This window comes from Euprymna scolopes, chromosome 43, assembly GCF_053919585.1.
Source record: "Euprymna scolopes isolate OS-2025 chromosome 43, ASM5391958v1, whole genome shotgun sequence".
Classification (NCBI taxonomy): Eukaryota; Metazoa; Mollusca; class Cephalopoda; order Sepiida; family Sepiolidae; genus Euprymna; species Euprymna scolopes.
This window is the reverse complement of record NC_136524.1, coordinates 14,734,281-14,747,807: the sequence shown is the minus strand read 5'-3', so window position 1 is coordinate 14,747,807 and position 13,527 is coordinate 14,734,281. Positions and strand designations below refer to the sequence as shown.

General features: G+C 34.4%; 1 protein-coding gene across 1 annotated transcript in view; it reads left to right on the top strand.

Moving 5' to 3' along the window:
* Nucleotides 1-13,527, top strand: part of LOC145268201 (uncharacterized) — a 476,340-nt gene that overhangs the window by 144,818 nt on the left and 317,995 nt on the right. The window contains exon 2 of the mRNA XM_080123464.1: nt 4,931-10,944. Within this exon, the coding sequence (XP_079979590.1) occupies nt 5,043-10,944 (5,902 nt within the window). The 5' untranslated portion in view covers nt 4,931-5,042. The remainder of the gene's footprint in view (nt 1-4,930; nt 10,945-13,527) is intronic.

Sequence of the window (13,527 nt, the reverse complement as noted above, 5' to 3'; positions counted from 1 at the left end):
TTTTAAATCATTATGTTGCTTATTCTGTATTTAGCCATTATTGAATTCTGTACCCCCCCGAAAAATTTTCAAATATATATATATATATATATATATATATATATATATATATATATATATATATATATATATATATATTGATTGGTCTGTATTTAGCCATTATATATATATATATGTATATATATATGTATATATATATATATATATATACCAGTTATATAGTTATATTATATATGTGTGTGTGTGTGCGCGTGTGTGTGTGTGTGTGTCAACCATATATGTGTGTGTTTGTGCGTGTGTGCGTGTATGCGTGTGTATATGTCTGTGTGTATGTATATTTGGGTGTATGCATATATTTTTTCAATTTTCTTATGATTTTGTTCAATTTTGTGGATGGGGTATCCTATTAGATGCTAGATATTCACTCACTAACTCAGATATTTCAATCACGAGATCTTTTTTTAAGATTTTAACGGTCAATTTAAGTGCAATGGTTTGAATCTCTCTTGCGCTTGGTTTACCAGGTATATTATCCAGATAGTTTTTGAATTTTTTTTTTTTAGGAGTTCAGTTGTTTCTATAATTACTGGAATGATAGAGATATTCAAACGGTTCCAGTTTATTTTCATGTCATATTTAAGATCTTGGTATTTTATCTTTTTTCTCTCAGCTCTGTTTAACCCAGCATCATTGGGAACATTAACTTTTAATAAGGTTGCTTCTTTCTCCTTGTCCCATATTACTATGTCAGGTTTAATGGCTCCATTTTCAAGGTATGTAACTTTAGAGATTGCATAGTCATAGTGGATGGTGTAGAACTTATTTCCAACTGTTCTTTCTGGTATGTTCCCAGGACTTGCTGCTGCATTTGATATTCAAATTTTTACAGATGATCTAGTGGAGATAACTACAGACTTCATTATATTGCATTGTATACTAATCACCACCCAGAACAACCTTACAGTTGAATTTCACATGGCTCACACTCTCTACTTCTGTGTGGCAGAACCTGCATTTGCTGTCATTGCTAAAACCACTTATCTTCTTAAAAGCATTGGTCATCAAGCCTTGATCTTGAGCAGCCATTATTATAATGGCTGCTCAAGATCAAGGCTTCTAATTAGAGTGGAGTGATCCTCTTTTAGTCAGTCTATAGAGCCTTCCTTATCTGTATAGTCTTGGGTGAATTTATCCAGAAAAACTGATGTTAGGATGTGATTTGGAAGATCATTGATGCAGATTAGGAAGAGAGTTGGGCCCAAGATGAACTCCTGAGGGACGCCAGCATTAATACTGTGAGCTTCTGATTTTTGCACATTAATCACTATTGTTATGAACCTATCAGATAGAAATGATTTAATAGCTGAAAAGACATTTCCAACTATACCGTAACTGGAGATCTCATGAAGTAGACCTTTATGCCATACCCTATCAAGGGCCTTTGATATGTCAAGAGCAATTGCCCTAAAAAGGAAGCCTCTGTCAAGAGATTCGCTAATTCTATGAGACATAACCGTAAATACATCTGCTGTAGATCTAGCAGAATGGAAACAATATTGTGTGTCACTAAGAAGTTTATTTTTGCTGAGGTGGTTGATTACTTTTCGCTTTAACACAGATTCCAGCAACTTATTCATGATGCACAGGAGACTTATATGTCTGGATTGAGAAGGAGGTGACCGATTACCTGAATTCTTAAAGGCATACTGAGGAGGTTTTCCAGGGTGTTGGGAAGCAATTCTCCTTAAGACAACTTTGTAAATATGGGAGCTAGTTCTGGTTGAAGCTTTTTTAGCACTATAATAGGAATGCCCTCAGGGCCAGTTGTTTTTCTGGAACCAAGGTTTTTGATTAGCTTTGCAACATCACACACAGATATTTGTATGTCACATAGAGTGTTTCCTGATACAGGAGGAAATACTGGAAGTTGGCAGCTTTGACTACATAGGGTAGAATTAGCTGCAAAGTTCTTGGCAAAGACTTTGGCTTTATCTGATGCTGACGAGATTACCTCATATCCATTGATGATAGAGCACACGCTTCTGTTTAGGATCCTGTTCGCTATTTGCTAAAACTGGTGAGTTGCAATCCGCTACTCAGCTACTTTGGACTTGACGTTACAATGTCTTCTTTTTTTTTTTTTTGTATTTACAACTGGATCTAGAGTTAGTCATAGAGTTACTGAAAGGTTAGTGTTTTTTTCTGAATTTAAATCAAATATTACCTTATTTCCAGTGTTTGTATATAGAGACAATCATATACTCCACACAATTTGTCCTAGCTTCTACTGAAAGTTTATTGCTTCGAAGATTTTTTTTTTGTAGCAATACGAACTAATACTGTTTAACTGTTATTTACAAATTTCCTAATTACAGAACACTACATGCAATATATGCAATTAAGTAAAACATCGCTTAAAAATATGAGTCATATATGAGAAAATGAGTTTTGGGGGCCGTTCAATTTTCCGGGCAGCACTTGTGCATAGGCCCGCAAGTAACAAAATACATGTAAAATATCTATCGTGTTTTTCTTTATGTATGTGTGTGTGAGTGTGTGTGTGTGTGTGTGTGTATGTGTGCGGTGTGCGTAGTGTGTGTGCGCGCGCGTGTGTGTGTGTGTGTGTGTGTGTGTGTGTGTGTGTGTGTGTGTGTGTGTGTGTGTGTGTGCGAAAGAGCTACTACTGCTGAAACCCATTAGTTTTTACATGCCAACATGAGGAAATAAAAAGTATGTTTTAGGTTGGAAGTCTAACATTTTTACTTAGAATCGTCAAGCATAGGATAGTTGTTAATACGTCAAGTTTTCTGGCGTTTTTTAAAATGCATATACACTCATGAGCAAAAAAAAAGGGGGGGGCAAGCGTGAAAGAAGGAAGAAATCGATTTTTCAATATTTTTCCATGAATTTTTGTTAATTTTAACTGAAAATTTCTATTTTGCAAATCATTATTATTATAGCATATAATAATAAGTGAAAAAATTAATCATCCACATCTTGGCAAGGATATAAAAAACCTAATTGCAGGATTAAAGCAGTCCAAAATGGCTTACAAGGAGATTTTTGATATTTTAAAGAAAAGAAAAAGTGAAAACATCTCTTTCTGTAGTGAAGCAAATTGGTCAAAGGTTCGAAGTCGAATGTTTGGTAAAAGGGAAATCTGGATCTGGTTACCCTAGAGCATCCACTTTGTAAGGACGACCGCAGGCTTAAATTTACTGTTTTGAAGGATTGAAAGAAAACTTATGTTGACCATAGCAAAGAATTCAAAACAGGGGTTGGAAATTCTCTTTCTAGATATACAATATCTAGACGAAAGAAATCGGATTTTCTTCTAACAGGTGTGCAAAGAAGCCATTTTTATCTAGGAAGAACATCAATGATAGAAAGAGATTTTTCTTGTGTTATGGCAAGAAAGATGCAGACTGGTTCAGGAATGTTTTCTGATCAGATGAATCAAGATGTTGTCTTGTTATTGATGCTCGTGATGCTCCCAAATGGTGCAATTGAAGAACTGGAGAAAGATTTTCGCTAAATTGCATAAAAACGACAGTTAAACACGGGAATGGAGGGATAATGGTATGGGGAACTTTTACCGCAGCAGGAGTTGGGGAAATTATTAGATGTGAGAAGTCAATCAATGCAAAGAATACATTCGAATATTAGAAACAAGACTGTTACTAAGTATCCAGAAGCTGGGAATACCTAATAACATTATTTTTCAACATGATAATGCCCCTGCACACACTGCTAAAGTCACAGAAAAATGGTTTTCTGATAATTCAATTGATGTGATATTTTGGTCAGGTCAAAGCCCTGATTTTAAGCTCAATCTAGAATATTTGGTCCCTAATATCTTGTGCATTAACTGAAAAAATTTCGAACACTGACAAACTGTGGGAAGCTGTGCAAAGCGAATAGAATAGCATCTCCTCTTCACAGTGTTCCACTTTGGTTAAGAGCATGTCTAAAAGGATTGATCTTTTAAAAAAAATCAAAAGGAAATACGATTCCATACTAAACATTTATTAAAGTAAATGTCTTGTTCTGTGTTATTAGTCTTGTTTAAGTTTCCTTGTTCAATTGTTCTTTGTTCAATATAGCTTTTAGTGCGATTAGATATTTTAAATGTTTTTTAGCCCATTTTTTTCCTCACGAGTGTATATAGATTTCCTTCAGAATACCATAGGAACTTCGATTTATTTACACTACACTTTGATGGGTTACATATATGCATAGGAATCCAACAGGATATGTTCACTTCATTATACAACTTAACTGAGGATTTTGAGTGACAGTAACAATTATTATTAACAATAATAATTGTTAACAGTTATTATTAACAATAATAACAATTAGCAATTATTAACAATAATAACAATTAACAGTTATTATTAACAATAATAACAATTAGCAATTATTATTAACAATAATAACAATTAATAGTTATTATTAAAAATAATAACAATTAACAGTTATTATTAACAATAATAACTATTAACAGTTATTATTAACAGTAATAACAATTAACAGTTATTATTAACAATAATAACAATTAACAATTATTATTAACAATAATAACAATTAACAATTATTATTAACAATAATAACAATTAACAGTTATTAGCAAAACTATTACTGTAATACCGATATGTGTAGTGATATGTTAAATAATCAACCCTAACCCTATACCCCCACACACAAAATATGTATTACGTTAACATATCTTTTCATTACTTTTGAAGAAACAATAAACTTATTTTTTAATAACTTTTCGCCACTCATAGAACATTTTGAAGATTAACTATATCTTGCACTAGAAAAAAAGGATGTCTGCTTATATTAAAATTTATATTTTTAGAATTAGATTTAACATTTGTCATCACTAGCTTTGTTGAAAATTATGTTTGTTTTTTTTTTGTTGTTGTAGGTGTAAGAAATGGAAACGAAAGAGCAACATTGCTGAAAAAGGTGAAATGTAAATAAAAGTTATTTTTCATCAATACATTACATTTTATTAACTGGTCGTGTCTCATATTCGAATGGAAGAATCAAAACCAGTGTCGATTCCAGTTGAAGATTCAAAAAGCATTTCCCATTTAATAAAAGAAAATGAGTCACACTCTTTTACAGATCGCACGAGAAAAGGGAACCACAAACATTATTCTAACGAACAATATTGTACAGACAAAGATGACGATAATAGCCACATATTCGAGGAGACACGCCAAGAAATCAAAACAAAAACGACAAAACATACTGAGATCGAAGATGATGAAACAAATGAACTCGAAACTGCACATATCCCAATCAATGATAGCCAACTTAATCCCATCCTGCCTCTGCTTACCCATTACGAAAATAATTCGCCAACAGTGTTACAAGTTAGCACCAATTTGAATACAACGATTGATTATCTAGAGAGTAATAATTCGACGATTGCAAACGCACGCTTATCGGATCTTTCAAATGTACAATTAATCCATCAATTGACCAATGATCGTTTACCAATGGCTGATCTTAACAGTCAATATCATGTTGTTTCTCAGCATGGTTACAACACATCGACATCATCAATCAACACGGGCGATACACGAAGTTCGACTCCAACATTCCAAAGGCATGCGTCACTCATGACAGGCACCAGTGACAGTGATGAAGGTGATGAACTGGGAGATGTAGAAAAGGCTTATGGGATATATGACATAAAATCACACTCTCTGGATTCAAATGTAGAAATTGAAGATATAATGTTGACGTCATTTAAAAATTCAGACGAAATTGGTGCTGAAAATGACATGACTGAACAGAACATACTTATACACGAAACGTTTTTAACTGAACCGCCACCATTACCTTTCTCTCAACCGCCTCAGACGCCTCCAACATTGAAAATAAATGGAGATGGTTTCACTGATACAATACAAGTTAACGGTAATCATGTGGTTCAGAATATGAGTAATGAAATGTATAAAACAATGAAACAAGCAATAAAACCAGGAAAAGTAAACGAACTTAAAAAAATATTTGCTAATTATTTCGAGGATCACGATATTGAAAATATGTTTTTACCAGCGAAATACCGAGAGAATCAGAAACATTTAAACACTGATTCACCCAAAAATGTCATAACGGTCGATACTCAGCAAGAGGTTGGGAATCCTGACGTAAGTATTGAAGGAAATAAATCAACATTATCTAGAGAAAATAACCTGGAAAAAGTAATGGTCAAAGAGAAAAATTTGTCTTATGATGAATTATTTTACCAAGTGACGCAAATGCAGGAAACAGAAGAACATGGCGGCCACAATGACAAAAAGAGGCAGAATCAACAAGAACAGTCGTTATTTAAAGAGTCACAAAGTCCAGTTTCAGCAGTACAACACTTGTTGAATACAAGCATAGATCTGAGTGATGTTAAGTCGAGTAACAGTGTTCAGGTATATTCGACACCAGATTATCCCCTTACCACCCAAAACGATCATGTTTCTATTCCGAATACAACAATAACAACTACTAAATTTACACTGGTTACAATGACCCCGACAGAAAAAAAGGTCAGTGAGAGTAAATGTAATAATGTGTCAAAAGAAATTAAACCTGTGTTGTTAGCGCCTCCACATTTGCTTGCAGCTACAACAGAAAGAGAAACAATTTGGAAGAGTGACAAAGAGGCGGGCCTATTGCAGGAGGCGGATCTTTCAAAAGAAATTAAACGCGTAGTAACAGAGAGTATGAAAGAAACAGATAAGAAAGAAAAAAGAGACAGGGAAAGGTATGGCCAAGAATGGAAGGAGGAGCAATACAAAATAAATCTGAAATGCGTTTATATTGAAGGAGAATCAGCAGCAGTTGTGAAAAAGGAAAGAGAAACATTAAACATAAGAGAGAAACAAGAAGAAAAGGTGGAAGATGAAATTCGGAGACTTAGTGAGGACGATGAAAATGAAATATGGACGATTGCAGCAGAAAACTATATTTATGGGAAAAAAAACGAAGCAAAATTTGAAAAGCAATCCGACAAACTAGAAAGTAATGCGACAAAAGCTACTAAAACGCACGATGACATAACAGGCATTAAAAATAAACTTTCTTCGGACAAACAGAAATTGGATTTACATCAACAAAATGTGATATCCGCGTCATGTTTTGAGGAAGGTGCTCTTTTGGAAGAATTTTTGACAAATGAAAATAAAGAAAATTCTGAACATGTGAAAACTGAAACGCTGGCAACAATAGGACCTAGAACAGTCTCCAGTGTCGTCTCTTCAAATAAAGCCCCACTACTGTTTGGCGATGAGACTAGTCTTTTGAACAGCGATTCTTTTGTCGGTTATAACAATAGTACTCTTAGCGCTACTCTCAAAGACGAGAGCGTAAATTATGTGGCAGTACCATCTTGCCAAATAAATGACATACAAGCGACACCGTCGACTCATTCTCATGTAGTAGATGCAACATATTCGATTGAGTCGTCCGCTGCAGTTTCACTGCCTTTTCCAACTATTAAAGAGATTAATGGATTATTAGTTTCAGATGGTTCCGGAAATTCTCAACTCAAAACTACTGTTAATGAGAATAATATTAAAAATTCCAAGTGTTTATCAAAACTACAACCAGAACTAAAATCTGACGGGGTTCATGCAAAAGAAGTGGATGGCAATGATAACGAGAGGGAAAATAAACTGCGTAGAGCGGTAAAAAATGAAGCTGGTGAGTCGGTAAATGAAGTTACCAAAGTTAAGGGGAAATATGAAGAAATTATCGAAGGAAGTATCACCCAAGAAAGAAATGCTATATCTTCTTCCTCCACTGCAATACGTAGGAGTAAGAGTGAAGTTGTTCCAATTAAAAAAGAATATCCCTTGCTCAGAGCTAAGAGTATTCACAGATCGGAAATGATACCACCCATTGTTCATTCAGCAACTGCAAGTAAAAAGAGCATTACTGGTACTACAATATGTTCTTTTAAAGCACTGCGTCAGATGTTTGAAGAAGGATGTCCCTTGAAAAGAAATGACGAAGATGAATACCTCCCATCAGCGAATAAATCCTCTCCTTCTTCAAATAACGTCTACAATGCAAATACTGAAGAAGCCGAGTATAATTCTTATTCAGAGGCTCACCATAAAATATCCTCTAAGACTGCTAGAGGCAATGACGTATATCTGAGCAAACAGCCTGCTACCAAAATCAACAAAAGTAAAATAACTTGTAAAACCGCCGCTACAACTACGAATCATATAAACACTGCTAACAACGTCACTTCTAAGTTCAACCGACTTTTACCTAACACATCTACAACCGGTTCACTTTCTTCGGCACCTCCAGACGGTTGCTTAAGGGAAATAAACAACTTTACTTCTTCCCTTCACAGAAATGCAGTCGTTTCTGATAATCCAGGTGTGGTCAATCTGAGTATATCTGATTTTGAAGAAAAAGAAATCCCATTAAAATCCCCAATACTTAGAAAAGTTAATACTGATAAAATATTTAAAGCTATCGACGAGCAAGATAGAAATTCAAAGGATTTAAACGCTGCTAAGAAATCGACTTTAGAAAAAGGCGAAAAATTGTTACAAAGCTCGCGTTTGAATACATTGCCATTGGTTTTCCAAGCCAATCAACGTCAGCCGGAATCGTTAACGCCTAAACAAAATAATATTAACAAATCCAGCATGAATCCTCCGAATGGAAATGATAATGAAACTGACGAAAAGGTAAGTTCTTTTCGTATTCATACACATCTTTCAGAAACAGATAACAGATCCAGAATGGAAGAAATTAGACTGTCCCCCAACTCGCCTGATGATTATTCTACGGCTACAAAGGTAAATACAGCTGAAGACAATCAATACATATCTCAAACTGAAGTTAATTCTGGTCTCCTAGTAGAGGAATCAGTGCAGAATATTCTGGTCGTAAAATCGAAAGAAGAAAAACTCTTTGCACAAAATAATAACTTCGAGTCTGTAATTCCAGAGAATACAGCACTTATTTCAAATGTTCCTATTTCGGTGGTCAGTAATTTGACTCAAGATAGCTCGCTTGTTGTTGCCGACACTTGTTTAACCCCTACACGAAACATCCAATTAAGTAATGTAAACAGCGAACATTTAAACATCTTAGCAACAAACGAAATAACACAAACCGTGGTCGCAACAGCACATCCTCGTCTTGTGAAAGAAGACATTTTGGATGGAAACATTTCCATAAATACAAGCACGAGCACGCAATGTGTGGGTGTGGATTCAACTTCACATGATCCATTGTTTAGCAACAATGGATCATGTGTAATAATGAATAGTATTTCTGTTTCTTCTCTTCCGGAGACACAATATTATAGCGATTCCCAGTATTCCGTAGATACATGGCAGACTGCACCCAATTCCACCACACTCTTTACCACCTTAACCCCTGATACTACTGGTTTGACGAGTTCTGATCAACGACAACTATCATCCACTTGGAATGTAGGAATTCCTATTCAGGCGAATGTAATTTTGAATGCGCATCATCATTCACATGAGCAGCGGCAAAAAGTGTTGAAGCAAGATGTTATTTCTTCGGCTACAGCGAGTACAGTGGACGCCAGAAATACAGATAGCACCGAAAAACCGGAAAATCAGACACCAAGTAACATTCAAAGTAATGTTTCTCGCAGGATTGTAGGATATGAAAATACAGCCGAAAGTCATAACTTCAAAAGACAAAAACCAAATAGTTTGACTGGTATACAAAAGGCGGATATTTTGATCAACAAAGAAGGTGCAGAAGCAACTTACGAAAAAGTAAAACGTAACTTACGTCCAATCCCCGCCAAAAATCAAAATGCTTTTGACTTGAACGTTTCCACAGAGAAAACCTCTGACTCTTCAGTCGATGATTGTTTCCAAATTACGGATATGTCTTCTTCTTTGCGCAGTCCTCAAGACCCTGCATACTATTCCGTGAACGAGTCTATCACAAGTGCTACAGAAAAAGACAGAAAAGAACATATTGATGAACAAAACAATACTGATCACCAGTACGCTGTGGTGCGGTTGACACCTTCCAATACAGATTCTAGCAAAGTGAAAAACACAATTTATTGTCAAGTCGATATTAAAACATCATCACCAAATTTAACAAGACAGAGATCCGACCTTTCCCATGCATCAGTATCTACCTTGTCTACAGTTGCTTCGGATGCTGAAGATGAGTTATCGGATGCTAATGATAGCAGTTCAGATAAACAATTTAAAAAGATAAACGTAACTGTACATAAAGATACAGAGAGCGTGGAAAGAGATTTAATGAGAGAAGAGGACGCATATAAGACAGATAAAAATATTTTGTTGATATCTGCACAACCTGAAAACGTTAGAGAACAGCGGGCATATCATTTGAGCGAGATTACAATTGATTCGGGCACTAAATATACTGAAATAATCAGTCCTGAAGACGAAGTTGAAAATCAAGAAACCACTGAAACGTGGTACGAATATGAAACTATTCCATATGAAAAGTATGAAGAAATGAATAAAAGTACTTCCACAGAGAGAACGGTGAAATCATCTTACCGCTCCCTTCCTCCGAGCTCAGTATCTTTAACAACATCAACTGAAACACCTGTACAACCTAACAACAGAGATAACACTTCGGTTACCAAAAGCGATTCCAGTCAAATTTACAAAATGCATACAGAGCCCGAAAGTGTTTCCATAGAAGGGGAAGAAGACTTACGAATCGTTCGTGGGAGACTGCTGATAAAAAATACAATAGATTCACCTAAAGATGGAGATGATTTCGATGATAATATTAATGTATTTGCAGAAGAATTTCACTTAGACAAAGAAAACCCACTTTATGAAAGTGATCCGGATATTTTTAAGCATATACAAGAGGAGGAGGAGGAGGAAAACATTACATTGGACCAGGTACACCAACAAACCAACGCTGAAGGTAAGACAGTATATTTGTTCCTTGTGAGAGTATATTTTATGTACTTAATAAGCTGCCATTGACATTAAATGTTTAAACAGTTTTGCTAAAACTGTTTAAAAAAATTACGTTTAGTTCGTAACATTACTATGTAACAAATTATTACATTATTATAACATTATTATGTAACAAAATTGAGAACAGCGTAAAAACATTAATTAAGCTATTTTTAAAAAATCGCCCACGCAAATCATTCGAATTAATCAAAACTCAGTAACAACAACATAAATTATGACTGTTACTTTATGCATTGTACCTCTTTTATAAATTATATATATATATATATATATATATATATATATATATATATATATATATATATATATATATATATATATATATATATATACATATCGCTTTATGATTTGTCTGGCTTTTTAAAAGCCAGACAAATCATCAGCTATTCACGAGATTAAACGGTAAATCCAGTGCCATTACGTTTGTGCATAAATCTTGTTTTAATCGATGTCCTATTTGCTCTGTAACTCAATGCTCTGTTTCAAAAGATAATTGATAATTCCTTAAATAAGTTATCTGTGGGGCCAACTTTAAGGTATTACAAAATGAATTTATAGCGTTTATCCGTTTAGTGCAGTTGTTATTTTTATGCTCAGATTAATATGTCAATAGAAAATATTCTTTTGAAATCCATACGAAACGTGAAAAGCTACTACTGTCCTTGTCATATTTTCATAAAACATCACAAACAAAATACACTCTGTCAAATTTATATTTCAAATTCGTATTAAAATAAATTAGTTAACTTTACAACGGCTTATATCCTACTACATCTGTAAACGGTTCATCAGTTTTTGAACACTAAATGAAACTTTCTAAAACGTAGTTCTCGCTTAAATAGATCTTCATAATTTTTATTTAAAGAAAAAAGTCAACTTTCTTGCAGCAATAAATAAATAAATAAAATTAATATAAATCACCGGGAAACATGGTCTAGTCACTAATTTCAAATATTTATTAGAAAAAAAAAGTTGTAGCTTAAAGAGTAAATATTCACTGACCCATTTTGGCTAGAAGAAAACTTACAAATCGTTCTAGCAGTCTAATACAAGCAATAAATTACCTCGAATATGGAGATGGCTTTTTTCCACCCTCGGTCCCGAAAATCAACAGAGATTAGACTATTCTTATAATGATCCGATCCATGTTAATTTTGCGTTGGGAGTTTAGTTTTGTGCAGTTCTAGGAGGTCCAGATTCCCAGGCTTTGCTTTCCTTTTCTTTTTAGTTTGTTGCTAATATGTGTAAGGCACCATTACCAGGGAATGCAGTCGGAGCTGTCGATGCACATTTTGCAGGTCAAACAATCCCACTTTCCGACCCTGGTGTCTAATTTCTTGCAGTGGGAAAGAACTAAACACTTCATTTCCAAAACATCAAGATGGGCAATTTATTCGAATACTTTCAGTTTGAAACATTCAAATGGTAATTTCGAAGTATTTAAAATATCCAGTTAATTAATTAATTATTTTTAAAATAATTATTTAACAAAAACGAGATCATTTTCTTGTTTAATTAAAATAGGGTACTAAAGCAATTTTATTTCAGTTAACTTTGTTTTTCTATTTGTTTTTCTGAACCCGACGGTGTTACCTTATTTTCATTATCTTAAAAATACCCTAACCCGCTGATTCGCATCCCCTCCCAATAAATGAAATTTTACTTTTGAAGCAATTAGTTTATTATTTTTGAAATTAGAACGGGAGATTTGTTTCACATATAAATTTAACTGACCTCTCATTTAACTGACCTCTCATTTAACTGACCTCTCATTTAACTGACCTCTCATTTAACTGACCTCTCATTTAAGGCCATTCTAATGTTTAAGGACAGTTAATACAATGTGTTTAGCGTGGCTGCTACTCTGGATTAGGTCGCTTATTTTTAAATAAATTATCTTTTATAATCTCATCTGTCTATTTAAATGTATGTATGTATGTATGTATTATGTATGTATATATGTATGTATGTATGTATGTATGTGGCTGTCTAAAACTTTCGACAGAGATGATAGGTTTTTACAAGATCGGTATCGTTTTGAAGTTTGACCCTTTGGACGACAAATATTGAAACAATTGGCTAAAACATTCATTTCTTCACCCTCAACTGGCACTTTTCTACAGGGAGGAATCGCTTTTTTCGCCGATATTTTCGAAAGATTCCCTCTTTTCGATTGACTAGCCTTAATTTAAACCTTCGCCACTTCCGGTTTGGCGATAGATGTCATGTTTTTTTTTCACGTCCTCCTTCACGGTAGGGGTTCGAGCCTGCCTGCCTGCCTGCCTGCCTACTACCACATTTTTTTTGCTCAACACATATCTTCAAACACCCGGGCAACGTCCCGCATTCAGGCTAGTCTATAATAAAACTTTTTAATCGGTTTTCATCCGGAAAAACGGGCTGCTAAGGGGTCAAAATAGAAAAGTTGGTTTTTGAAGACAATCGAATTTTTATACGTTTGTCAACTGTTTCAGTGGGTTTTAATTTACACTTTTTAAAGATCGTGACAAGCTGGTCTAATGGTGAT